The sequence below is a fragment of the Mus pahari genome, chromosome X (assembly GCF_900095145.1).
Source record: "Mus pahari chromosome X, PAHARI_EIJ_v1.1, whole genome shotgun sequence".
NCBI lineage: Eukaryota > Metazoa > Chordata > Mammalia > Rodentia > Muridae > Mus > Mus pahari.
In genome coordinates this window covers 139,066,864-139,094,278 of record NC_034613.1, presented here as the reverse complement: position 1 = coordinate 139,094,278, position 27,415 = coordinate 139,066,864, and the positions used below count along the sequence as shown (strand labels likewise).

The 27,415-nt window shown below is 37.5% G+C and overlaps 1 protein-coding gene across 3 annotated transcripts in view; it reads left to right on the top strand.

Moving 5' to 3' along the window:
- The window catches only part of Cdkl5 (cyclin dependent kinase like 5), a 188,164-nt gene that overhangs the window by 115,308 nt on the left and 45,441 nt on the right, over positions 1–27,415 (top strand). For all 3 annotated transcript variants that reach the window (XM_029534145.1, XM_029534143.1, XM_029534144.1), the window contains exons 4-9: positions 1,555–1,600; positions 12,505–12,641; positions 17,553–17,673; positions 19,677–19,736; positions 22,097–22,187; positions 25,156–25,345. In XM_029534145.1, coding sequence (XP_029390005.1) covers positions 1,555–1,600; positions 12,505–12,641; positions 17,553–17,673; positions 19,677–19,736; positions 22,097–22,187; positions 25,156–25,345 — 645 coding nt within the window. The remainder of the gene's footprint in view (positions 1–1,554; positions 1,601–12,504; positions 12,642–17,552; positions 17,674–19,676; positions 19,737–22,096; positions 22,188–25,155; positions 25,346–27,415) is intronic.

Here is a 27,415-nt window from a genome sequence, read left to right as displayed (position 1 = left end):
GAGAGAGAGAGAGACAGAGACAGAGACAGAGACAGAGAGACAGAGAGAGACAGAGACAGAGAGAGACAGAGAGAGACAGAGAGAGACAGAGACAGAGACAGACAGAGAGGAAGGGAAGAGGGAGAGAGAGATCTGTCAGGTGCCATCCACCTTGTTTCTTTTAGCAGGGTCTGTCTCTCTTACTGGCATGGAGCTCATCAGGTAGGCTAGGCTAGTCAATGTACCTCCCCAGAGCTCAGCTTACAAACTCATGCCACAACACCTTTTGACATGGATTCTGGGGACTGAGTTCAAGGCCTCATCTTTGCATGACAAAGCACTCTACTAACTTAGCTGTTTCCTCAGCAGGAACAAGCCTAAATTAAAGACTAATTTTTTTCCTCTTAAAAAAAATAGCTACTATGTGAATTTCTTGCAAAGCATTTCATTCTTAATAAGAATATGGATTTCTAGTGTTGGTAATGTGAATGGTACTTTTCAGGGTTTTTTGTAAGCATACAGAAAATCTGTGAATGCAAGTTTTTCTCCCCCCAGATTGATTTATCCTCCCTCCTTCTTTCCCTCCTTCCTTCTTTTCTCTCTTTCTCTCTTTCCTGCTTTCTCCAATTTTTTTGTTTTAGCCTCATACACGGTAAACATGCTATCTACCACGATAGAAATAGAGGATCAACCCTCATAAATTGTTCTCTGACCTCTACACATGCAGTGTGGCAAGCATCCTCAACCCCACAATAAATAAATGAATGTAATTAATGAAAAACTTCTCTACTAATATTTAGTTGAAAAATATTCTTTTAAGTAATGCCATTTGTTTTGGCACTGCTTGTGAACTAGATAGTATATACTGCTGAAGGAGGCTGGAAAAGGGGTGTACTTGGATATGCCAGCTTGGTTGTGTGTATTAGGAATGTTCAGCATTTGTGGCCTTTGAACCATCTGTGCCACTACAGCATTTGCTCTGGAAATGAAGATGCTTTTGGAGTATGTTGATTGGCAGACTATTTAAATAACCATCTATTACAAATGGAACTTTAAGCAGATTTTTTTACCATCAGGTATAAATGTTACTTATATAATGGGAAGTGACATACTGACATACACAAATATATATATATATATATATATATATATATATATATATATATATATATGTATATGTATATGTATATATACATACATACATACACACACACACACACACAAAACAAGGTATATAATATTATGATTCCAAGTTGAGAAAAAATACTGAAGAAAATATACCAAACTGTTAAGAGTTATCTGAATATTTCTGAATGTCCTCTTTATTTTATTTCATGTCCTGTACTTTTGAAGAGTTATGTTTCATGCATAGCATGTAGGTGTCTGTTCTTTGCCCCCTTGCCACCCTGTTTCTTAACCTTCTTTGCAATGTCTCTAGGGTGGTAAGAGGATTCTGAAACAGAGTAGTGGGTGGATGGAGATGATCTGTGTCTTAGCGCCTCTGCCCACAGATAATTGTAATTCCCAGTTGGGACTGGAGAATGATTTTTCCCTCTGCCTCTCTTTCTTTTTCAGGAAACACATGAGATTGTGGCAATCAAGAAATTCAAGGACAGTGAAGGTATATTACATTTTTACTTCTGTATTTTTTTGTAAGTAAAATATGTGAGAGGTAGGTTTTAGTTGTTAGACCTCTAGCCCTGTGATTTTAAAATTATAACCTTGGGGAGTGAATGCAACTTGTTTATTATCATGCTAATTTACTTTGAAATATTTCCTATCTCATGCTATTAGAACATCTATTTTAATTTACAATCAAGGGTGGAATTTTTTTGCTCCAAAGGCCAGATAGAAGTTTTCTTAACTACATGTTTCCGCATAGATGACAATGGGAGAAATGATTAAAAAGTCAGTGCTTCTGTAGTTCCCATAAGTGTGAGTGCTGTGGCGAAAGATGCAGCATTTGGTCCAGGAGTTCTCTAGCCCCTAGTCACAGCAAGGAGTACAAGGATAAGTGGAAGACAGGATAGAGAGGGGACATTTTTAGATTTAGAACCATTTTTTTTGAGCGAATAAGATTTTCAATAAGAAATACCATATGGGGGGGGTCTTGGTCACACTTTTAGAGCATTAAAATTCTCTGCTGGGCAAGAAAGTTTCAGACAACCTTAGCTGTTAACTCTTACCTAACCAAAGACAAAGAAAGACTGATAATAAGGCTTTTGAGATTTAGGCAGCAGTACAGAGACCTCAGTAAAAAGACTTTCCATATAGACAATATACTATAATGAAGCAAGTCTTACAAATTTGTGTGTTAATGAGCTACTCTATCTTCTGCTTTCACGGGTTTATGTCAAATCTTAAAGAAGTACCCCAGTGTGACATTGAGTTGCAAGCTACCATATGAAAAATAGATAAAAAGGTACCAGCATCAGCCTGTGTATCAGCCTGAAGATAGACGGTGTAGCCTGGCTTCATTGGTGCACATTTCCTAAGCGCTTTAAGGCAGTAGCTTCTATATTTACGAACAGTCTCATCCCCCTAACCTCAGATATTTAGAAAGCATAAAATCCCAGAATTTTGTTTGTAAACAAAAGGTTCCTAGAATAGCTTCCATAGCATTTGTTGTAACGAAACTATGAAGTAACTAAACTACTTATGTGAAGCTCTTGCATATTACCTAGGGCCCTGAACAGCCATTGTGAGGACAGTCGCTGAGGACAGTCTAAAAGGAAGGCACTGGGAAATGCTTTGTAGCTTATTCTGGGAGACAGTGTGCTTAAAACCATGTGCCTATGTGCCTTTGATCTAATGGAAGCAGTTACCCCTGGATAACCTACTGTGAAACCATTGGAAATAGGCTCTTTGAGCAGTGACTTTAGACTAATGACAGATGGTCCAGAGACAAATGGTGATCTAAAAGGAGTGATTGCAACAGAAAATCAAAGCAGCACTCTTGCATGTGTATGGAGACATCTGACTCAGTCTTCACCTTTAAGATCACATTGGCAAGCTGCAAAGTAATAACGGCCAGCAGATCTTCAAAAAACTTTTTTTGGCACAGGGTCTTATGTAGACTAAGCTTGCTTAAGACCCTGTTATCTAGTCTTCTATGTTTTTACCCTATTCCTCTGGCAAGAATACTCTTTAATAGAAAGGAATGGTTCAGGTCTGGTGATAACTCTTTTACAGTATGAATTATGTATAATAGTTTCACATAGATGAAATTGTCTACTAAACTACTATGTAAACGATGATATATAAAATCTGTTTTATTAGCCAGACAGTGGTGGTGCATGCCTTTAATCCCAGCACTTGGGAGGCAGAGGCAGGCAGATTTTTGAGATCAAGGCCAGCCTGGTCTACAGAGTGAGTTCCAGGACAGCCAGGGCTACACAGAGAAACCCTGTCTCGAAAAAACAAAAAACAAAAAACAAATCATATTATAGTAGTGAATATTCTAAATCATACATGTCTAAATTTTTGTGAAAGTAATTGAAATGATTCTATAAAAGCATTGATAAACTTAAGCTGAAATGGAAATTGTTCTTGGTCTGACTGACATTCGCATTAATGTCCCTAAATATTCTCTAAGTGATGATGTGCAGGGAGGGTATGAGAATATATACCACCTTTTGGTAGCTTAAAAAGATTATAATAACATCCTACTATCCTACTATAGATCCAAAAATTTGTGTGAAATGTTTTATTTTCAATTTAAATAAAAATGTATTTGCATTTAAATTGCAATAAAATGTGATTTAAATTTGAACATCAAAACAATGATCCATCATGACCAAGTAGGCTTCATTCCAGGGATGCAGGGATGGTTTAATATACAGAAATCCATCAACGTAATCCACTATATAAACAAACTCAAAGACAAAAACCACATGATCATCTCGTTAGATGCTAAGAAAGCATTTGACAAAATCCAACACCCATTCATGATAAAAGTCTTGGAAAGATCAGGAATTCAAGGCCTATACCTAAACATAATAAAAGCAATCTACAGAAAACCAGTAGCCAATATCAAAGTAAATGGAGAGATGCTGGAAGCAATCCCACTAAAATCAGGGACTAGACAAAGCTGCCCACTTTCTCCCTACCTATTCAATATAGTACTTGAAGTCCTAGCCAGAGCAATTAGACAACAAAAGGAGGTCAAGGAAATCCAAATTGGAAAGGAAGAAGTCAAAATATCATTATTTGCAGATGATATGATAGTCTACATAAGTGACCCTAAAAATTCCACCAGAGAACTCCTAAACCTGATAAACAACTTCAGTGCAGTAGCTGAATAAAAATTAATTCAAACAAATCAATGGCCTTTCTCTACACAAAGGATAAACAGAATGAGAAAGAAATTAGGGAAACAACACCCTTCACAATAGTCACAAACAATATAAAATACCTTGGTGTGACTCTAACTAAGGAAGTGAAAGATCTGTATAAGAACTTCAAGTCTCTGAAGAAAGAAATCAAAGAAGATCTCAGAAGATGGAAATATCTCCCATGCTCATGGATTGGCAGGATCAACATTGTGAAAATGACAATCTTGCCAAAAGCAATCTACAGATTCAATGAAATCCCTATCAAAATTCCAACTCAATTCTTCAACGAGTTAGAAAGGGCAATTTGGAAATTCATCTGGAATAACAAAAAACCTAGGATAGCAAAAACTCTTCTCAATGATAAAAGAGTCTCTGGGGGAATCACCATGCCTGACTTTAAGCTGTACTACAGAGCAACTGTGATAAAAACTGCATGGTACTGGTATAGAGACAGACAGGTAGACCAATGGAATAGAATTGAAGACCCAGAAATGAACCCACACACCTATTTTATGTAATTTTAAATTTAAATAAAATTTTATTTAATTTAAATAAAATACATTATTATTTTTTTAAAAATATATATATATTTTAAAGATTTATTTATTTATTATATTGAAGTACACTGTAGCTGTCTTCAGACACTCCAGAAGAGGGCATCAGATCTTATTACGGATGCTTGTGAGCCACCATGTGGTTGCTGGGACCTTCGGAAGAGCAGTCGGGTGCTCTTACCCACTGAGCCATCTCACCAGCCCCCTTAAAATATATTTTTAGGTAGACCAATTTTTAGTGCCAAATACCAAATATCTTTACTATCCCAGCTGCCATCACCATCCCCAACAAAAAGGCATGTTTAAGTGATAACAAATTTTTATCAAAGACTATTTCCTTTGTTGGTTTTTCTTTTATTATTTTAACTACATCCACTTTTGGCATATCATCATAAATCTGGCATCTCAGAATTCATGGCAACACTCTGAATGATGATATAAATTTCTCTATGTAAGCTTCCACAGAGAAAATTAAATATCAAATACCTAACAAGTTAGTGGTCTCTACTGATTTAATTCTATTTATTATTTAAATCTTCTATGAATCAAAAATGACCACAGACTCCAAAGATACAGGGGATTCTTTGGTTAAAAGATGTTTTGAGATTGTATATAGTAAGTATTTTAGCCAAATTCTCTTTAACTTTCCTATAACTATAGTCTTGATCATTGACATTTGATAATCAGATGGTCATTTTTTGTTTGTTTGTTTGTTTTATTGGATATTTTATTTATTTACATTTCAAATGTTATCCCCTTTCCCGATCCCCCCCCCCATTCTATGAGGATGTTGCCCCACCTACCCACCCACTCCTGCCTCCCCACCCTCGCATTCCCCTACACTGGGGCATTGAAGCTTCACTGGACCAAGGGCTTCTCCTCCCATTGATGCCCGACAAGGCCATCCTCTGCTACATATGTGGCTGAAGCCATGGGTCCTACCATGTGTACTCCTTGGTTGGTGGTTTAGACCTAGGGAGCTCTGGTTGGTTGATATTGCTCTTCTTCATTATTGGGGCTGCAAATCTCTTCAGCTCCTTCAGACCTTTCTCTAACTCCTCCATTGTCAAGCCTGTGCTCAGTCCAGTGGTTGGCCATGTATTAAAAACAGATCATTCTTAGTTACATTTGTTTGTTTATTGTATGTGTTGTTGTACATGTGCCATATCCGGTATCTGGAGATCAGAGTACATCTGTGGGCATCACTTCTCTCCTTCTATCTTGTGGGTCCTGGGGATCAAATTCAGGTTGCCAGATCTCAGAGGCAACCCATTCACCCTCTGAGCCATCTAACTGGCCCTGGGTAATCATTCTTAGATAAAGACATAAACCAAATTTATTGAAGAATCCAGGAGTGACAATTTAAACTAGGTAGTTTTTTAATAGTAACAACTAGGTAGTTTTTTAATAGTAACTGTCTATTAAACATTTATGTTAGGGAAACATGTAGTCAGAAATTTTTCATTAATATTCCTTCTTTTAATTCTTTGTACCATTAGCTTTCTTTGATGAATGAAAAATTCTCTCTGCTTACCACACTGAGTCTTAGTACATGGCTCCCTCCAGTTAGCTGTGCACTCATCTATGTGTCATTGGGGTGAGGGGCTTAGGTCATTTCTCTGCTTTTATATCAAATAAAGTGGGTAGCATTTTATCTCCTGTTGTTTGTTTCCTATAAATATTTTCTCTTGAAATTGACATATTTATGTCTTTAATTATTATGAAATATTTAGTAATTGTATAGTCTTTCCTCCACTCTTATTTTTACCTAGAGACTAGCAAACTCTATACTGGTCTCTTAGTTTGCATGATGCTTGTAAAACAAGAATTCATGAATTCTAAACTTCAAGTGCCTGGATTCTGTATAAGAGAGGCCTTGAAACAAAATTTCCGGCCTTGATTATCTAATGAATCTGATTATCTGAGCTGTAGCTACTCCTGTTACTATTATACTTCCTTTCCTCCCAAACCAGATCTCTTTCAAACCTCAAGGATTCTTATAAGATTTGGCAACATTTTGCACTTTTTGTGATTTCATAAATTTTTCTCTGTTCTTTAACTTGTCCTTCATCTCTCATCTTTTTTTGGTACATAAAACAGTAAGTAACATCACCATTCAAACCTCTGGCCACATTGATTGGCCTGCTGCCGCTGTCCTGTCTTCAATCAGAGCATGGTGCCCTATGGTTTCGTTCAAGGATGGATTGACTTTTCTTTTTCATTCTATCTGTTTAAAGGTCTGTTTGGGGGGCCTCTTTGACTATACAAAGATGTCAGATTTGTGGTTTCATAAAGTAGGTTACAGCTATTCCTGGATTTCTTTTCTAAGCCCACGGCTCTTTAAAAATAGGGTTACAATAGTTTCTGCTGATCTTTAGATTTTTCTTTTCATCACTGACTTATCTTTGAATTTATTTTGCTCCTGTGAGCTTTCTTCTTAAAAAGCTGCTATCTTTTATTTTAGTGAATCTCTTGATTTTTTTTTTTAGGTGTGTTAACTTGACTCAGTGGTAAGCCTGCAGAAGTAGGCCAGAGTTTTGTTTGTTCTTACTTTGCATCCTTTTGGTTGCTGTTGCTTTGTCCTGGGTAGGGTGGTTTGTATACTGACTGCATAGAACTTTGACAGGGTTGTTCTTGTCTTTAACAACCAGTACTGCTTTTGTTTTGTTTGAGATAGGATATTGGTATGTAGCCCAAGATAGCCAGAAACTAAAGTTTCATATATTCATTCATTCAATCTACATACTCTCCCATTCTCCCCCTCTCCCTCCTCCTTCCACCCCTGCCCTCCTCCTTTCCTTCTTTCCCTCTCCCTCCCTCTTCCCTCTTCTCTTTATTTTGAAAAATTATCTTACTGTGTAGCCTAGGCTGGCCCAGAATTCACAGTTTAGCCAAAGATGGCTTTGAACTTGTAGCAATCCTCCTGCCTCAGCCTTTTGAGTGCTAAGATTACAGCTGTGAACCATCATGCTTGGCTTTCTTCAGCAGTGCCTAAGGATGAGATCGGTTAGCATGGTCTTAAACAAGTGTAGAAACATTGACTTTTAGAAGTAGAAGATGCCTTTAGAATAAACCACTGTAACTCCAGTCAGTCTCAGTTTATAGGTGAGGACCTGGTATGTGTTTAATGTGACTAAAATTCAGACCTTCACTGACAAGTCATGTTATGCTCTTTGGCTATGTGGCGAAAGCAACAAGCCAGATAGCTGGATCTAATGTTACAAAGTCTAGGCATCAATCTAGGGATTGTGACTCACTCTCCAAAGCTCACTGTAATATACCATACCACCTAAATCCCTCTGTTCAACTTAGGTTGAATGTGACTCTGAGTCCATGTCCCCTGAGAAAATTAGCTCTCCATTTTAGATGTCAGTTATTTATGTACAGGAGAAATTAGCACAGATAGCACACAAGGATTATCTCAACTCATGGTGATTGGAGGAGGGGAGAGTGGAGGATGCTTGTTTTCGTGCAGTGTGCTATGGTTCCCAATGCTTTGCTCCTTTTTGCTTATTTAAAAAGCACGTGTGTTGGTGGAGTGTGCGTTACTTTTCTCCGTCATCTCATTATTTACTACCACGCTTTTCACTATCCAGGGTAGGCTAGGTAGGCTAGAAACCTTCAAAGTACTCACAGAAACAAAATTCCAGCAGGTTCCAAGTAATGATGAGTGCTTGGTGCACTTGCACTTTGGGAATTAAGCACTTCACTTCTTGCCTGTTCCCAGTTATTACAGTCTTAATGCATAGGTTATTACTTATGACTTTCATAAAAGGCAGCTCAAATGAGGTGGTGTTGGCACACTACACCCTAAGTGATGTTATTGTGTGTCCCTCCAACCCCCAGCCCGTTTGTGTGTTTGTGTGTGTGTGTGTGTTCCTTACAATTGAACTTAGGACTTGTGCTTGCTCAGAAAGCACTCTACCACGGAGGTATATTCCAGGCCCTCTTTTTTATTTTTTTATTTTTTTTGTTTGGAGACATTGTCCAGGCTGGCCTTGAACTTGGAATCCTCCTGCTATAGCCATCTAAATAGCCAGGATTACAAGGTGCCACCAACTTGGTTCACTGTATGCTTCCTTTTAAAGAATTATTTATCTTCTTTCTCTCTTTATAAACATTCAGAATATAGCCATTATGGTTTTATAACTCCAATGTTAGGTGGAGCTAGTATATATGAATGGTATATTTTATCAGCTACGAAAATTCAGTGAGGCTTAGGTTTATAATCAGAAAGAATTTGGCTAGAGAGATGGCTCAGTTGTTAAAGTCTAGACTCAAACCAGAAAGACTTCAATGGAAAAAATTACAGATTATTAGATGTATTTACTGATGAAAAGTTTATAATCAGAAATACTTTACTGAAAAAAATCATAAATTATTAGGTTTACTTACTGATGAAAGTGTAACTGCTTTGCCCTGAGTTGCATGTTGCAGCATAAATTGTTTAAAAGACAGAATCCAAAGTCTAGATCGCCACAGTTCTTCTCCGGTGTTCCTTCATTGCTGTTTTAATTTGGACATACCAAGGCCACTTTATCTATTAGCACAATGAAACTCTCCCAACTTGATAATTATACACAACACTGTATTTTTGCTTGCTTTTTAAATGCCCAGCGTGCCCAAGCATTTGATTAGAGAAGAAACACCAGCTGTATCTACTTAGTAACCTTGTACTCCACTCTAGTATAGCTTAGTGATCTGCTTAAGGATTTTGTGTGTAGACATACATACTGTTGGCTCTAAGTACTATTAGTTTTCTGGATTCCCCATTTTCATATTCTAGAAACATTCAGGGTCAGATATGAATAAGGGGAAATAAATTCTGTTTTTCACATTACCTCCCAACTAGCACTTTCAAAGTTTTCAAAAGAAAATTGAAATTACTCTACTCAGAATTGAGAGGACAGAGTGCCTTTATTGTTGGGCACCTCTTACCTGCTTCCCACATCTGAAGTTGGGGAGAGCTAGGCATATAGATCTCTTCCTGGGCCCAGCTCAAGAATTCATAACAGGAAGTTGTGAGCATTCCCAGTTCTGCAAATTTGAATGTATGTTGGACAGAAGAGCTTAATTAGTAAGCAGCCTCAATCCCAATACAAAGGTCCAAAGTATGAAATGTATCCAGATTTACTTGTTGAGGGCTTGTCTGATTCTATAAGTAGGAAAGTTCATACTTGACTTTATGTAATATGTTGGAGTCAAAGAATAAGCACATTGAAAACATTGTATAAAGTTGTCTTCCATGATATGGATATATGAAATATAAATGAATTTTGTATTTGAATTTGAATCCAAATCCCAAGAGATATCATTATACACAGTGTTTTCTCTCTCTCTCTCTCTCTCTCTCTCTCTCTCTCTCTCTCTCTCTCTCTGTGTGTGTGTGTGTGTGTGTGCTCTTTCTCATGTACTTACTTATTTCATAATCAAATTTCTAAAATGTTAGACACTCCTTGGTCACAAGCATTTCAGTTCAGGGACACTCCACTTGTAGCAAGAAAACTGATGAGCTGTTCTGTGAGAAGAGAGCCCTGTAAATTGTGGTAAGGAATGGGATGGGAAGGAGTTGTCTTCTTATAGGGTCTGGGAAATCCCCTTGAGGAATGAAATTTTACAACAAAACAATGAAAACCTGAAAGAACTAGTGCCATCAAGAGCCAGGGTAGAAGACTGAAGGTATTGAGCTTAGAGAACAGGTGAAATGGCCCTTTGCCGATTGCAACTAAAAGACTAAGATGAGAGAGGCATGAAATTGACATCCTGCTATAGTTTCTGATAGAGATTGGTGCCTTAGTGGCTGGACCACTGTAGTAGTCAAGAGCAGCAAAGACTACTGCCTTCAACAGCTAGCCCCTTCACAAGTCTCTCAGGAAGTCCTGCAGTTGCATGCCACCTATCCTTCCTGGCATGTGAGATTCGCTTTCCAGGTCTTTCTCCTCACTCCTGGATGGATCACTGCTTCTGCTACTGTTGCCCTTGTCCATTTCTGCACAGCAACATCCACATCCTTTACTCATCTGTGTTCCAGCAACCTTCAATGCTTTTCTGGCCGAAGAGTGCCTCATTCATGTAACCTGATCACAAAGAAGTAGTGACTTTATGTTTCCTGGTTGTCATCAATCCACCAGTTCCACAAAGCCCTGTTTCTACCAACCTCTTCTTTAAACTCATTTTGAAGGGGGCTGAATGTGGGGGCTGGACAGAAAATCAGCTAATACGCAGTCCTTACTCTGCATTTAGAATCTTTCCCTTCCCTTCTCATGAACCCCAGTCAGCTTTTCCCCTTTTGGGTGCCTTTTGTAGAAAGCATGTTTTCTTCAGAGCCATAGGTGTGTCTTTGTCCCAGAACTTACAGTTCCTTTCTCTTCAGACTTAAAGGCATGCCTGTATTTGAGGTCCCCACAACATAATCTCAACAAGCCTAGATTCTGGCCCCTAACCAAAGCCTGAGACCAAATGTGTTTTAGAATTCATCATTTTGAAGTTTTAGAATGGAAATATGGCACTCTACATAGCACTCTGTAATCAAGGCATTTTTCTATAGCCTAGACTATGAATATTCATATTAAGTGGGTTAAACAAAGAACATAAATAGTCTCATATGAATTCCATGTTCCCTCTGAATGAATTTGTCATAAACTTAGAAGGGGTTTAGTTTTCCAACTAGGGATTTTAGAATTATGAACCTGTACTCTTGAGCATACATATTAAAAACACACTACTTAGAATTTCTCTGTTACCTCTTAAGCTATCATAAGTAGACAAAGTGAAATCCTAGCTTCTTGCTTGCCTGCCCATTAATGTGGCTTCTGTCTCACCTCCCTGTCCGTGGAGGATATCACAAGTGAAATTGATGGTATGGAAGGGCAGATACGGTACAGCATAGGATCTCCATCCCAGAACAGCTATACCATCTGTGATAAACAGATGGAGATGCCATGGGAAGGCAGCAGGAACCCACAGCAGCTTCTGTTCGGAGAAATAAGGCACTCAAGAATTTCCTATGATTTGACCATGAACTGCGTCAGAGATACCTGATGCACAACCTGTGCTCATTGAGGTGATTTGCAAGCAAGCCTGAAAAAATGAAATATTCTTTTTAAGACAAAACTTGAAGCTAACCTTAGGACATGAACTGCTACACATACTGGACACAAAGCTTCCTCCGCACATGGATGGGGTTGGCTCTCATAACCGTTTTAAACATTTTCTTCCCCAACACAGAATGTTAGAACCAAAATGATGAATGAATTCATGTGCTATGTCTATAAATCTGATGCAACAAAAAGCAAAATAAAATGAAAGCGAAAAATGGGTGTGATGTGTTCAAGAAAACCTATTCTTTGTTGTTTGTTTTGTTTGGGGCTCTTTGGGTAACTTATAGCATAGGCTGGCCTGGAACTTAACCATCCCCCAGCCTCAACCTCCTGAGTGCTGGGATTATTATAGGTCTGCACTGAGCCTTGTCTTTAAATTTTGTTTGTTTGTTTTCTTTCTCTTACCATGAAAATGTGTTAATATTCTATGTGTGGACATCTTAAGTAGAAGATGCTGTCAGTGGTCTTAAAATTCTTTGAATGGTACTTTTGAAAGCTTTCATTTATTTTCTTTCTTCACCACTGCCTGTATTCTAGAAAATGAAGAAGTCAAGGAGACGACTTTACGAGAGCTTAAAATGCTTCGCACTCTCAAGCAGGAAAACATTGTGGAGCTGAAGGAAGCTTTTCGTCGGAGAGGGAAATTATACCTGGTGTTTGAGTATGTTGAGAAGGTAAGTCCTGAATGAATAGCCAGTGTGCAGCCTCACCTGATTTTCCTGTTGTTTCTGACATGAGTGAAGAATGTAGTAATACTTAGTATGTCCTATCAGTGTACTCATAATCTGAGGGTATTAAATATGAAATTACATTCCGTAGTCATTAGATGTCCTGAAATAGATTTAGGGATTTTCTACAAGTTTGATGCATTCAGATGCTCTTGTTTAAACAGCTTCTGATGTCTTAGAATCTATATACAACAAGTGGTTTTCAGATTAGATTTATTTCAATTAAACATGAACAATATCTCTGTGGGAGAAATAAGTGAATGGACAGTATTATAAAGGACAGCAGGGGTACACATCAGTCCTGGCAAGCAGGATCTGGGTCCTTCAGTCAGACCTAGGATGCTGAATGAACAAAGCAGATGCAGTCTTTTAAGAACAGCCAGCATTCTAGCTTTCTTGGGGGAATTGTAAGGCAAGGCCTGAAGCTGCTGTTAAGAATACTAGAAAGCACTTTTAAAAGGATAACTCATTAATGAACATTTTAATATTGTGACCTAGGGGCAAAAGGTTAACTGCATCAGAATTCCTTAAAGAACAACTGACTGTGAGCAGCTGATTTTAGCTGCTTGCATTAGGAGAAACTGGAACCAGAGGAGCCTGTTGAAGGTTTTGCTGCTGTGTGAATAGGGGGCTTCTGAAGTGCGCATGCACAGCACAGATTAAGCTGGAGAGGCTTCTATTTGCTGTGGGTCAGTCCCCTTGTGTTTCTTACGACACCAGGGACAAAAAAGCAATGGTTTTAAGAACACTGGCTGGTCATGTGACTTTGATTTCATTCACTATTTACATAGTATTTTTAAATGAACAACACAAACTAATGCTTACTAACACAATTTAAAACATATAAGACTCTTATTTTATTTCTAATAGTTCTTTATTAAAAATAATTTTATATACAATATTCTGATCGTGAGTTTTCCCTCCTTCAACTCCTCCCAGCTCCTCCCAGCCTCCCCATACACCCAACTCCATGCCCTCTTTCCCTCTCTTTAAAAAACAAACAGGCAAACACTAACAAGAACAACAGAATTTTAAAAAGAAGGAATGTACACATATACACACATACACAAAACCAAGACCCATAAAAATATAAAATCAGAAACCATAATTTTCAATCAAAAGACTAGTAAGACAAAAAAAGGCTAAACAAAGCAATATAGAGTAAAAAGTCTACAAAAATACCATTAAGTTCGTTGGTGTTGGCAATCTACTGCTGGGCCTGGGGCCTGCCCTTAATTGCGGTTAATATACCCAGTAAAGTCTCTGTCAGTGTAAATCAGTTATTATATGCTACTTCTCCAAAATTATTTCTCTGTGTTTGTTTTGGTATTTCCCTATCAAAATAAAACTTTAAAAAATGGTTGTTTTAAGAAAAAATATTGCTGTACTAGGGTTACGGAAAGAAATCAGATTATGTTTATTTTCTAGTTATCACAAATATGTGTGCAGTTTTCAGCTTTCCCTGGCAATGAAATTTGTCACATCTAGTATTTCACTTTGTCTTTTTTATTTTTGTTGTGTTCGTGGTGGTGGTTTGTGATAAATAACACTTTAGTCTATCAACTAGAGATATCTCCTCTGTATATCTATGTTCTCTGGGAGAAGCAATTTGACATGCCTGAGTTCTCTCTGCTCACAAATGGCTGTGCTGCAGCCAGTATTATAATCTTCTGACACCGAGGCCTGGGCTGCTTTCTCTGCCCCTGTGATTCTTGAATGGAAGTTAACCATCACACATACCCACCAGTGGCAGTGCCTGGCAATCTACAGTGAGTCCCAGGAATATAAGGTGAAAGATGCTCAAACAAGATCGGGAGTTGCTAACTGAGACGCACAATTGTAATGCCTTAAACAAAATAGGAATTTCTTTCTTCCTCACAAACATAGACAACAGGAACTAGCACAGGACTGAAAGGCAGCTCTTCGCTCCCTTGTCTGTAGTGTCAACCCAAGCTGTCACATCCAGTTAGTTAGTATATAGTGACATGGTCACACTTGGCTGCAAGGCAGAGAGGACATGTACCCATCATTCTGAGTATTTCAATCTGTGGTTGAAAATTGTATTCCCTATAGAATAAGGAAAGGTGGCTGTGGAGGGTAATAGTCTCTCTGCCATGTAGGAACTTTGAGTAGAAGATGAGCTGAGAGCATCATCTTTTCTGGACCATTCAGCTCTCTGTGCTTCCTTGTTCTTGACGTCTCCTGCATATCTATTCATTGAAAAAGTGCAATTAGCATAGCAATTTTTTTTAAAGCTGAAAACATTCTTTCAACATTTTATTTTAACTGAAACCATAAATATACATTGAATACTCTCTAGGGATTGGTTGAGGTGTTTTGCATATTGATCTTCTGATTAGTGCTCTTATAGGTCTTTGTTGCATACGACATGCCCATAAATGCATCTTTAAATGGAAGCAAAGGCTCCACAACCTGGAGAGCAGTCTCCGTGCAAAACCTGTCAGTATTTATGCTTATCAGTGCCAGCAGCTGTTCCTTACCTGGGCTTTATGTATGCCTCTCACCGTTGACATGCATTTTATGGCTCTCTTTTGTTGTGTATTTCCAAACTATTAAACACGATTTACATGTACACAGCAACTTTCTTTTTTAAAGAAGCCTTATTTCAGTGGTTGATAATGATACTTAATTATATTGACTGTTGGGAGCCTTCACAACTTCTATGGTGGGTTTTATCTAGTAGTGTTTCTAGTAGTGTTAACAAAGTTGAGCAGCATTAAAAAAATATTTGTTTGGAGCTAGAGTTGTAGCTCAGTGGTAGAATGCTTCCCTAGCAATAGAAAACTAAAACAACAAATAACAACAAGCCCAATGATGTTAACATAAATGGATTGCACCTCAGTTCTTTAACAAAGAAAATGGAACAGCACAGAATGCCTAGGACAGCCTGCATCTCTGCACCCAATGAGGACAACAGCCATGGTTCAGATGGCATGTGTGCAGTAGAAGGACTCTGTAGATTCTTCAGTTGACATGTAGATTTCTTAAAACAAAACAAAACAAACAAACAAACATGCATCCTAGTTTCATTCATGTTTCTGTGACAACATATCCTGACAAAAAGCAACTTAGAGGACAAAGGGGTTTATTTTACCTCGCAAGTGTAGGTTATACTCTGTCAGTGCAGGGGAGTCACAGAGCAAAGAGTCTGAAGCAACTAATCTTACCATATCCGCAATCAGGAGCAGAGAGAAATGAACACATGCACAGCAAGTGCTCAGCTAGCTCTCCACACTTTTTGTACCGTTTAGAGCCCCAAACCCAGGACTGAGGCCACACACTTTCAAGCTAGGTCTTTTCTCCACATCAATGAAGACAATCCCCCACAGACCTGCTCACAGGCCAACCAGAGCTAGGCAATCCCTCATTGAGACTCCTTTCCCATTATTATGTCAACTTGAAAACTAAAACTTAACCATTACAACATGTACAACAAAATTTCATAAACATAATACTTTCTGCCGTTTCATCAAATGCATCTTTAACTGCTTCTCTCTCTCTCTCTCTCTCTCTCTCTCTCTCTCTCTCTCTCTCTCTCTCTCTCTCTCTCTCTCTCTCTCTCTCTCTCTCTCTGAATGTCAAGGGTCAGTAGGCTTAAAGATTCCATTACCTTGATTCATGTTAATGTTCCAGCAATTTGGCCATTGTTGCTGTGCACCATTGGTGTAAATGCCAGTAGTGAAAAGGGCAAACAGCTGAGCATTGTGCTTAAGGTGGTGTGACTTCTTGAGGCTATGAGCAGCATCTGAGCCTCTATTTATTCCCCAGGTTATACTTAAGATCCTTCTCTATGTGGGTACCTTCAAACAACAAGCTAAGGTTGTACTGTGAGCCTTAGTGATTGGGCTTTGCAAAAAAAGATGGAGAATCTTTGGTTAACTTGGTAATGCAATGGAGATCGAGTAAGGGACTAACCTAGCATTTCTTTTAAATATATATTTTTATTTTACGTATATGAGTGATCTGTCTTCATGCTCACAAGAAGACAGAATTGGATCCCATTGCAGATGATTGTGAGCCACATGTAGGTGTTGGGTATTGAACTCAGCTCTGAAAGAACAACTGGTAACTGCTGAGCCAACTCTCCAACCTCTTAGCATTTCTGTTAGGTTTATAGCTGGGTCTCACTATGTAAGGTCTTCTAAGTGCTGAATGACAGACACGCATCATGGCACCTGACTTACCAGAAAAATTTGTATGAACTTTGTACAAAAATGGTCTCTGACTCCAGATGGACTGTTTTGAATTGTTTAGGGTTTGTGTGTTTCTTTAACAATATTTTCTTTAATTTTCTAGTGTGTGTGTGTGTGTGTGTGTGTGTGTGTGTGTTGCTCCAGTGCACATGTGGCAGTCAAAGGACAAATTTGTTGAGTTAGTTATCACCTTCCACCTTTACATGAGTTTCAGGCTCAAACTCCTGTTGGGAGGTTTGCATCATTAGGCAGCAAGTGTCTTTACCGGCTGAGCTATCCCACTGGCCCTCAAGATTTTCTAGCCTGTTTTAATTTTTATAGCAAATGTAAAAATTAACCATAGAGAAATCTCCCTTCTTCCCTCCTCTCCTCTTCCTTTCCTTCCCTTTCCCCCTCCCTCTCCACCCTCTCAGTATTAGAGGCAGCAGCAAGGAGTAATAAAAATGTAATTTCTCATAAAGTAAAACTTTTGTTTAATGCACTATCCTGATCTATCATAAGCTAAGTTATAGATTAAATTCAAACCATAAAAAATGCATGTTGTCTATCAGATGAATCCTTATCTAAGGTGCTAAAGATTAGTAGTACATAATTGATGGGCTCGCCTAATTTTGAAGATGAATGATTTTACATTTGCTTTTAGAATATGCTCGAATTGCTGGAAGAAATGCCAAATGGAGTTCCACCTGAAAAAGTTAAGAGCTATATCTACCAACTAATCAAAGCTATCCACTGGTGCCACAAGAATGACATTGTTCACAGGGGTGAGTATAGACTTTGAAATGGAAAAAAAAACAATTGGCTAAAATTAAAGATTTACTGTTTTAAGAGTATTTCTATCTAAGTTAAGCATATTTTGAAAGTAAATAGATATAAAAAGCCCTTTGCTCTTCAGGTCTCCTATAACCAACAAAGGGTAGCATATTTGGCTATTGTGTTGATATCTTTATTTGTATGACCAAGTATTCTATAAACTATAGCAATAACTAATGAGTTAGCAGATACAAATTTTGAAACTTATTCTGGGTGGAATTGAGTGGCAAAAGGACAATTTCCATAGCCTTTGGATCTTATGAATAGACTAGGGAATGTGAACCATCTCAAAACCAGGCTTTATAATGGTCTTAAAGTCTAGTATATATCTTCACTTCCTGAGTTTTGCTCCCTGTTGGTGAAAAGTAGCCCTTTCCTGTAGGTTGAAGGGATAATCAGCCTTGTATGGGCCATGAATATACTTCTCTAAACTATATTACTTTTTCTTGAGTATCACAAAGTCAATGGTTTCAGCAATAAGGAAAATTATTATTTGCTCTGTGTTATTTTGACTCTGATATTTGTTTTCTAATAATCTTACACTGTGAAGTTTTACAGCAATGGGGCACAATTCGATATAATAATAAAGCTAAAATTTTTATCAGAAAATATTGACATATCTACTTCTTGTCTAAATTATCTTTGTACTAATAATACTAATGCTGTTGATTATTATTATTATTATTATTATTATTATTATTATACTAAATTCATCTGTACAAATGTGCAAGGATCACCTTTAAACTAGTATTGCTTTTCAGAATAGCTGAAAGGTATTATAAAGATTTTGAACACTTACTATTTGACTTTCATAGTTACCATGTTATCAAGATTGTAAATGTCATAAATAAATCCCCAGGTTAACTAGCTATCTAGTGGCTTAGGTGATAGCTCTAAAAATAGCTCATGTTACACTTTAGCATGTTAATGAGGAGCTGTGTTAGGTATATTTCCAGTATGAGACTGTGTTTTGATTAAATGCATAGCAGATTAATGGTAGGAAAATGGGATTCTAGGCTGGGGCTGCAAATGTAGAGTCCTTGACTAGCATGTGTAAGACCTTTGATTCAGTCTACCTGATTAGAAACTGTAATTCTGAGATTGGGAGATCTGTAGATTCCACTGTACTTTCCTCACCATAGAATAGAGAGAATAAGTACGGAACTCAGAAAATAGAGTTGGAGTTGTTCTCTGGGCATTTGGGAGCTAGAGGCTGGAGGATTGGGAATTCAGGGTCATCTTTGACTACATAAGAGTTGAAGGCAGTTTCATATACACAAGACCCTATCTTAACAAATACAATTAAAAGGTTCCTCTCAGTGGAATAGCTCAACTTTATTTTTTGCAAATTTCTGCTCCTCAGTTCCTATCACATCTTTCTTTTGGAAAATAATGGGAATCTTAACTTGATTCATTAGCATAACTTCAGCATTAAATGTTGTTTTTATTGTAAACCACATGGAAAAGCTAAATAGGTATGTGAATGTAGGAATTATACAGAGCAACTTTTACTTTCTTGTTAAAAAATATATTATGCTGTTTAACTACTGATATGTGTATTTTTAAAGATAGCATATGGATATAAAAATTTGAGGTTTAGTCTCCAAAATTTTGTATTATCAATGTTTTATGTAGCAAAAGTAATTCCTTGAAATATATTGATCTAAATTTAATCATTTAAAAATTCTTACCCAGTATCCTCTACGTGTTGTAGGTTCTAGCAGAAGTATGGAGAGAGTGAAGTTTGGGGGGGGGTGGTCTTAGGGCTCTTCTTGGTAAGAAGTTAATTGAAAGTTTTATGTAGCAGCATAGCGTGACTTGCTCTCCTGTACACTGCAGTTTTCTAGGCAGCCTACTCAGATGAGTTTACCCAGAAGCCATTGCAGTGGTACAAGTGTCAATAAGCGGACCGCAGGACATTCTTACTTACTGTTTTTTAATCTTGGTATTCTAGATATAAAGCCTGAAAATCTCTTAATCAGCCACAATGATGTCCTGAAACTATGTGACTTTGGTGAGTTAAAAAGAAATTGAGAGTATTAATAAAACCCGTGGGTATTTTTGAAAGGTATATTAAAACTAATCTTGTTTTGATGTAAATTAGCAGAAGAGCATTCCATTGGGTCATATGCTACCAGTTGGTGGCTGGGATGGCTTAGCTTCCTCTTTGTTGTATGGTGTATTATCTACAATTTTAACCAATTATTCAGGTACTTGTCTAACAGAAAAGAGTTTGAAGCAAATAATTGCTTGCCGTATAAGAGTAATGTTCCAAATCACCTCAGAATTGGAGCTTCCTGGGTTGAGTAGGATAAAATATTTTAAATATTGACAGAAAATGTTCTACATTTAGTCATAACTACTAGACCTATGCCTGTATATATTCACAGTTAGGTATGGTATGCATACAGTAGTTACATCTATAAGATCAAAGCCATTTTTAAAGTATTTCTATTCTTCCATTTGTTCCTGTTAAATGTTTAATAAATGAAAACAGTAATTTGTGTATAATACTTTTATTTCTTGAATATATAGAAAAACGTATAAAATTATACTCCTAGTGAAAACCTGTATTGTTTCTCACGTAGGTAACTCTATTTTTAAAATACTGTTAAATATTTTAAATAATTTAGAAAAGTTCTAAAATCTTGAGTTAAGAGTGTTTAGGTCATGGCTCATCAAAATATGTCAGAAAGGAGCATTTATGAAATGAAGCAGATAACTCAACAACTATAATCAAATTTTGAGTTATCTTTAGTACTCAGCAGTTGATTTGATTATTTAAATTATTTTATTTTAAAATAGGAGCTCATGTATCCCATATTGGCCTCTAAGTCACTATGTAGCTAAGGTTGTCTTGAAACTTCTGACCCTCCTGCCTCCACTTCTTGAGTGTTGGGGTTATGATCATGTGCTACCACACCCCATTTATATAATGTTAGAGGTAGAATCTCCAGATACCTGCATCCTAGGCAGAGGCTACCAACTGGGTGTATTCCCAGGCATCAGTATGACAACTCTTTAGAATATTATTGGAAACTGGAGAGATGGCTCGGTGCTTAAGAGTACTTGTTGCTCTTGAAAAAGACCTGGGTTCGGTTCCCAGTACCGACATGCAGCTCAGAACTGCCTGTAACTCCATTTCCAGGGGAATGTGACTTCTGTTTTTTGGCCCCCACTAGTTTCCAGGAATCTTTTCTACTTATGAATTCCCCTCTGGGATTAGGATCATGTCCCAATGTGTCAGGAGACTCTGTGTCCCTAGGACTCTATTTCCTCTGCCTCCATGATTCTCTGTTAATATCCAAGGTGACTGAAGAGTATAAAGCAGATAAAATACAAAAGAAATGCCTGCAAAAATGATTAATATTAAGAGGAAATGAGTACTGTTTCTCCAGAACTCTTTCTTTTGGTCAGAAAGTCCCTCCTGGAAGCACTACTGGTGTTCTGTGTCCTGTGGGTCCTATCAAGGACTCCCTAATTAATTGCCTTCCCTGGAAGAGAGGCAAACTCCTTTGTCTGGCTTGAAGAGCCCTATTCAGAAGTGCACATCGTTATTCAACAAATGCTTCAATAAGAAGACTTGATTAGCTGAAGTTAGGGGCTTTGTCTCTTTGCTGTTGTTTTTTTAAATTGTTTCACTTTTAAGAAACACAAATTTGGGCTGGAGAGATGGCTCAGCCATTAAAGACTCGGCTCACAACCAAAGAATACAAAAAAAATGCTAATTTCTCTTCTCACAGGAACCTTAATTTTTTTCTCTAGTTTTAATGTTTTTAGTTCTATATAACCCTGATGGTGAACCTCTATGACAGTTGATGAGTTAGATGGGTAATTAATTTATCTTACTGCTTCATTTTGTAGTCCTAAACCTTTGGAAAGAGTGAGAGACAAAAATAATGCTAGTGTCTGTAAGATAATTAAGATGCCCCTAAGTTGCTTCTACAACAGTAAGGGCTAAGAATAATTTTCAGCCCACTTGTTTCTATCAGTGCCAACTGTTAATTGTTTACATAATGCCTGGAACTGCTCAGCAACAGTAAATACACAAATGCAGTGTAGGATTCACATAGCAGAACGAATGCAGGTGTGACTGACTTCTGGCCTGAGTGGGCACTTAATTTTACTCCTAAAAAGAGCCACTTTGAAAATATGGTCTGAACGCTTCCAAAAACACAGGGTGAATTTGAAAACATGGATGGGTTTGTAGCAAATTCATCCTGTGCTCTAACATATGAATAGTATTAACTATTTCAAATAAAGTTGTTCTTAATAAACAGTCCTTTCAATATTAGTCATTATGTTCTTTTGGTATCTTTTTAAATATAGCTAGAAGTGAAATATTTGGCCAACAAGAACTTGCTATTCTTTCAGGTTTTGCACGGAATCTCTCAGAGGGTAATAATGCTAATTATACAGAATATGTGGCTACAAGGTGGTACCGATCCCCAGAACTGCTACTTGGGTGAGTTATCTTTCTCAAATAGAGTGACCCATACACATTTATTGTTTATATATAATTTCACTTATGGAAAATAAGAATTCCGGTTACTTACATATATTAGTTGCATATTCACTATAAAAGAAAATAGACACCCAAGAACTTGATGCTATGAAACATGCTTCATTTCATTTATCATAGTTCTGAGTGACTGTAACTTGAGTTCAGTGGAGTGGCCTCTCTTGGAGTCACTCTGATGGTAGCTAGTGGGCCAGAAGATTGACTGGGAGTTATTTGATGGAGTGTACTTCAGCTGGTGTCTGATAGATTTCTTTTGTTTTTCTCTGCATGTATGTGTGGTTTTGCGGGGAGTGGGGAGCTATGTGTATGTGCATATAGAAGCCAGATCGTCATTCCTAGGGCATCCAGTCACTTTTGTGAGACAGGGTCTCTGGCCTACAATCCATCAGTTAGGCTAGGTGCCCTGGAGAGTGAACCCCAGGGAGTCTGCTCTCTCTTCCTCTCCAAGATTGCTGGGATTACAAGTGTGTGCCACCATGACATTTTTATGTGGATTCTAGGGACTGAACGAGTTCGGGTCCTTGTTTTTTGTAAGTCATGCATTTCACCAATGGATCCATTCTCATAGCCCCTGGCAGACTGTCATGAATCCATCAGGACTTACCTTTAGTAACCTCATCCGTTTCCAAAACTGATAGGAGAATTCTGTGCATCAGGAAGTTTAGCCCTAAAGCAAAGGTGCTTTCCAAGGTCCTATCCCTATGGCATTTGCCTTATTGACCATGGCATGTCTCGTGACCAAAGCATAATTCAAAGTATGGAGAAAAAAATCTTACCTCTTGATAAAGAGAAGTATTAAAGATGAATTACAAGGAGACAGTTTGACATTCTGGCTTATCTGTTGCTACATTAAATACGTACTTAAGTTTCTGTTCAGCCACTTTGCTAGACACCGGGTAAATACTGAACCAATTATCAGCTTTCTTCTGAACAATGTAAATCTTGTCGGATGATAAATGACTATTCCTGTTAAGCCTACATTGCTGATTTTTTTTCAGCAACATCTCCACACTCACCCCTTTTGCTCACCACTTTCAGAGCCCTGTCACTCATCTGTTAATACTAGAAACTCTTGCAAACACTTTACTCACTGAACCATCTCCCCAGCTTCTTGTTCTAATTTCTGATTTTTATTTTCATCTGCATTTCTCCTGAGTACCTGTGTAGATTCATTGCGCTGTATTGTATTTCTCTGAGGGATTTGGAATTTGAATTTACTGGACACTGTTTGCCAATGAAGAAATGAGTAGGAAGTAAATCATTCTTAGAACTGCAACCAGGAACCCAAGTATAGTAGAAGGACTCTTTAAAATGTGTTTTGGTTTTGGTTTTGTTTGCTTTTGAGATGGTTTTACTGTGTAGAAGCTCTGGCTATCCTAGAACTCACTTTGTAGACCAGACTGGCCTCTAATTCACAGAGATTGTATGTTTCTGCCACTCAAGTGCTGGGATTAAAGGTGTATGCCAACCTGCAACCCCTGGCTAAAATATGTTTTTTCCCTATAAAATAGTCCCATGGAGGATATTGTGAGAGTAGCTTTATTATGAATCTTTAGAGAACATTTATTCTCTAATGGTACCCATTAGAAAACTGAGGTTTTGAAAAACTGAGGTTATGTTTAGATATGTGTGACAGCTGCCCAAAATAGAGCTCAACACAGCCAACTTGAGCTAATTGTCATGGTCTAGTTTAAGTACCGTATTATGTGTGTAAAAATTTTACTGAAATTGATTGATATTTGGTTTTATATTAAGAGTCTACATGTTTATACATTCCAAGGACTTTGTCCTTGATATCCAAAAATAGTTTCAGCTGCATAAAATATTCAAATTAGATGATAGGATTAAAATAGCTTGTCATGAATGTGTGAGGTTTTTCCATAGGTTTCTCAATCTAGTACCACAGGACAAAGTTTTCTTTATCTCAAATATTTTTGAAATCAGTATGTTTCATTGCCCAGAAAGCTACCAAAAATGTCGAAATGAGCTTTCAATGTGGTTTTAGATTTTTTTTGTGTGTAGGGGAAGGAAATGAGATAAATGAAATACTGATTTATTGTTGCAGTAACTTATTAACCTAAATATATTCTGTATGCTAGAAGTGCTTAGTTTATAATTTTTATTATCATAATGGCATTCTAGAATTTCGTTTGAGTTTTTTTTTTATGTTTTATTTCAGCTTTCCATTTTAAGGCATGGATTATTTATTTTTGAAACTGTATATATAGTTTTTGTTTAAAAACTGTCATAAATAATTTTATTCTAGGCTTTAGGTACTGAGCTATAAGGGTCTTTGGGGAGCCTTAGATTATCATTTATGGCCTCCATTTGTATCAGACTCTCTAAAACTCTCTACTGATTCAGGTCTAGGAAGAAAACTACAAGGTCCTAAATATATTAAAACATGATTTGAGAGAAATAGCTATCAGAATGTCTCATATAATGTACAGTTACAATTAACTCAGCTGTTGGAAATTGTGATAGTAAACAAGAAGAAGTTAAATAACATTCAGTATTTGTTCAAAAGACACAAAGCAATGGCACATTCTACCAGACTAAAGTTAAAGATGGATAGAAATTTTGACACTTAGCAAGCTAAAAGGATAATTATTTGAAAATACACTTCCTGGGAACATTCCATTCTGTAAGTGAGGTGCTCTCATCCAATATGTACACTACATTAGGGTTTATTAAAGCCATTCGTGTTCAAAATATATACTGATTTCTTTATGAGTGTGGGTTATGGACTTGTGTGCTGAATGTTTGGTTAGATAGCTCTAATTACTTTCAGTCTTACTTTTCTTTAAGTGCATTCATGCTTTATATCATGAATTGGTCTAAAGTAAGCTAGTAATTGTTAAACCCTTTTGTGTCTTTAGTTTCTAAGACCATCTCTTCTTTTGCTTTTCAGAGCCCCCTATGGGAAGTCAGTGGACATGTGGTCAGTGGGCTGTATTCTTGGAGAGCTTAGTGATGGACAGCCCTTATTTCCTGGAGAGAGTGAAATTGACCAACTCTTTACTATTCAGAAGGTGCTAGGACCACTTCCATCTGAGCAGATGAAGCTCTTCTATAGTAACCCTCGTTTCCATGGACTCCGGGTAAGAGGCTTTGTAAAATCCAAAATGGAATCTATCTGGCAGCATTTTACTTGATGTTCATTGCACAATGGAATCCTAAGCTATGCATTGCACATTCCTCCTTTCCCATCACAGTGGTTTTAATCCTCACTATAACATTTTATTTCTGACTCATATAGTATTTGTGAAATTAAAAAAAAAAATAGTCACAATTCTCTAGTAGGAGCTGCTAATGTCTTCTTTTCTAATATGTAAAGTTTGATTTTTCAAAATCATTTTATCATGTACATTATTATATTCCAAACTTTTATTTTATACTCTTTATTCAAACTGTTAAGCATCTCCAAAGTGTAGAAATGTGCGAGTAGCTGCTGTTTACTTCGGCAACTTGGTTTGTGCTGACTTGAGGGAAGCCATGAATCCTTGCATTCTGCAGATTTGGAGAGGCTGCTCCACAGAATTTCTTGTGCAGTGACAGTGAAACATTAAGTCTTTGTAGAAGTCAGAAGCCTTGTTACCTTTGTGTAAGACTTGTTTGCTGATAATATAATGAAAAACATTTTGGAAGTCATAAACTTTGCTTAAATGACTAGTGTGTAACTACCAGAGGTACGTCATCGAAATGATGAGTGATATATAGAATCCTCCTTATTTTCCATCTACCCACAAAAGCAGCTTTTAAAGTTTTGAGCCAACACATCAATTTGTAGTCATTGTAGAAATTATTAAATAATTTCATCATCCCATCTTTTATTTTCTTTTCCAATGCAAGTGTATGATTCTTAAACTACGCTCTTAACTTTTTTAAATCTATTTTTTATTCTTTAAAAGTTGGATATTCATACACTGTATTTCAATCATGTCCAACCACCATTACCTCCCTCCAACTCCCTCTAGGGTCCCCCCACTTCACCAACTCTGAGCTTTCTGTCCTCCATTATTTTTATCCCTGTTGTTATTAGTAACCCCGGGTCCAGTAAGTGCTCCCCATGTATGTATGAGTGACCTACCAGCAGCTATGTCCCCAAAGGAAAATGACTTTTCTTTCCTCAGCAATCATCAACTAACATGAAATGACAAATTCGTGGTGTTATCCTGCCATTTGCAAAGCCCTTTGGTTTTTATCTTTGACTTCTGACTTTTTGTTTGAGAGCACTACTGCTCACATACACATGAGCAACCCAGTCCCAGCTTCTACTGAGCCCAGCCCACTTGGAAGAAATGAACCAACTGAGATGCACATACCCCTCTCTCCTTTCTCCTCATCCAAATGTACCTAAATTGCTTCAGATTTGTTTTTCCTTTTATCTTTGCTTCTATTAGCCAAAAACAAAACAAAACAAAACAAAAAACAACCATCGATTGGGTTATAAATAGCATGTAATTCAACAAGTTAATTTGACAGTTATGGAACATTTCTCATCCTAGATGCTGAAAATGTGGCAACAAATAGAACTTGCTCTTGGTCTATCAGAAAGGCAAATATATTCACAAGTAAAATAAAGATAGTCCTAATTACTGCATTTCTGTTTCACTGAGAATCATTCCATACTCCCTGCCTGTGAGGCCCTGCATGGCTGGGGACCTTTGGTTACCTGGCCTTATCTCATACCTGTTTCCATATGCAGGTATTTCTGCCTTCAGAGTCTCAGCACACTTGCTTGTTCTTTGACCTCTATAGGCATCCTAAGGTTTTAATATTTTCTGAACTTAGGACTAAGGTTTCTTCTTCTGGGAGCATTCTTACCTTGCATGACCTCTCATTCTACTGTAATATCAACCCAAAGAGAATCTCCTCTCATACAGCTCCTTCTTACCCACCCCAACTTTGTTTTCTATGCTTTTAGTTAGCATATAAAATAATTTTCATTACATTCATACATGCATATCCTTGTATCTAACTTTTATTCACTCATTGCCATCCCACATCCTTCCTCCTCCCCTCTCTTGCTTGTCCCTTTGACATCCCCCTAAAAATAGTCTCTCTCTCTCTCTCTCTCTCTCTCTCTCTCTCTCTCTCTCTCTCTCTCTCTCTCTCTCTCACTCTCTCTCACACACTCTGGCTCACTCTCTCTTTGTGTCCTTCTGTCT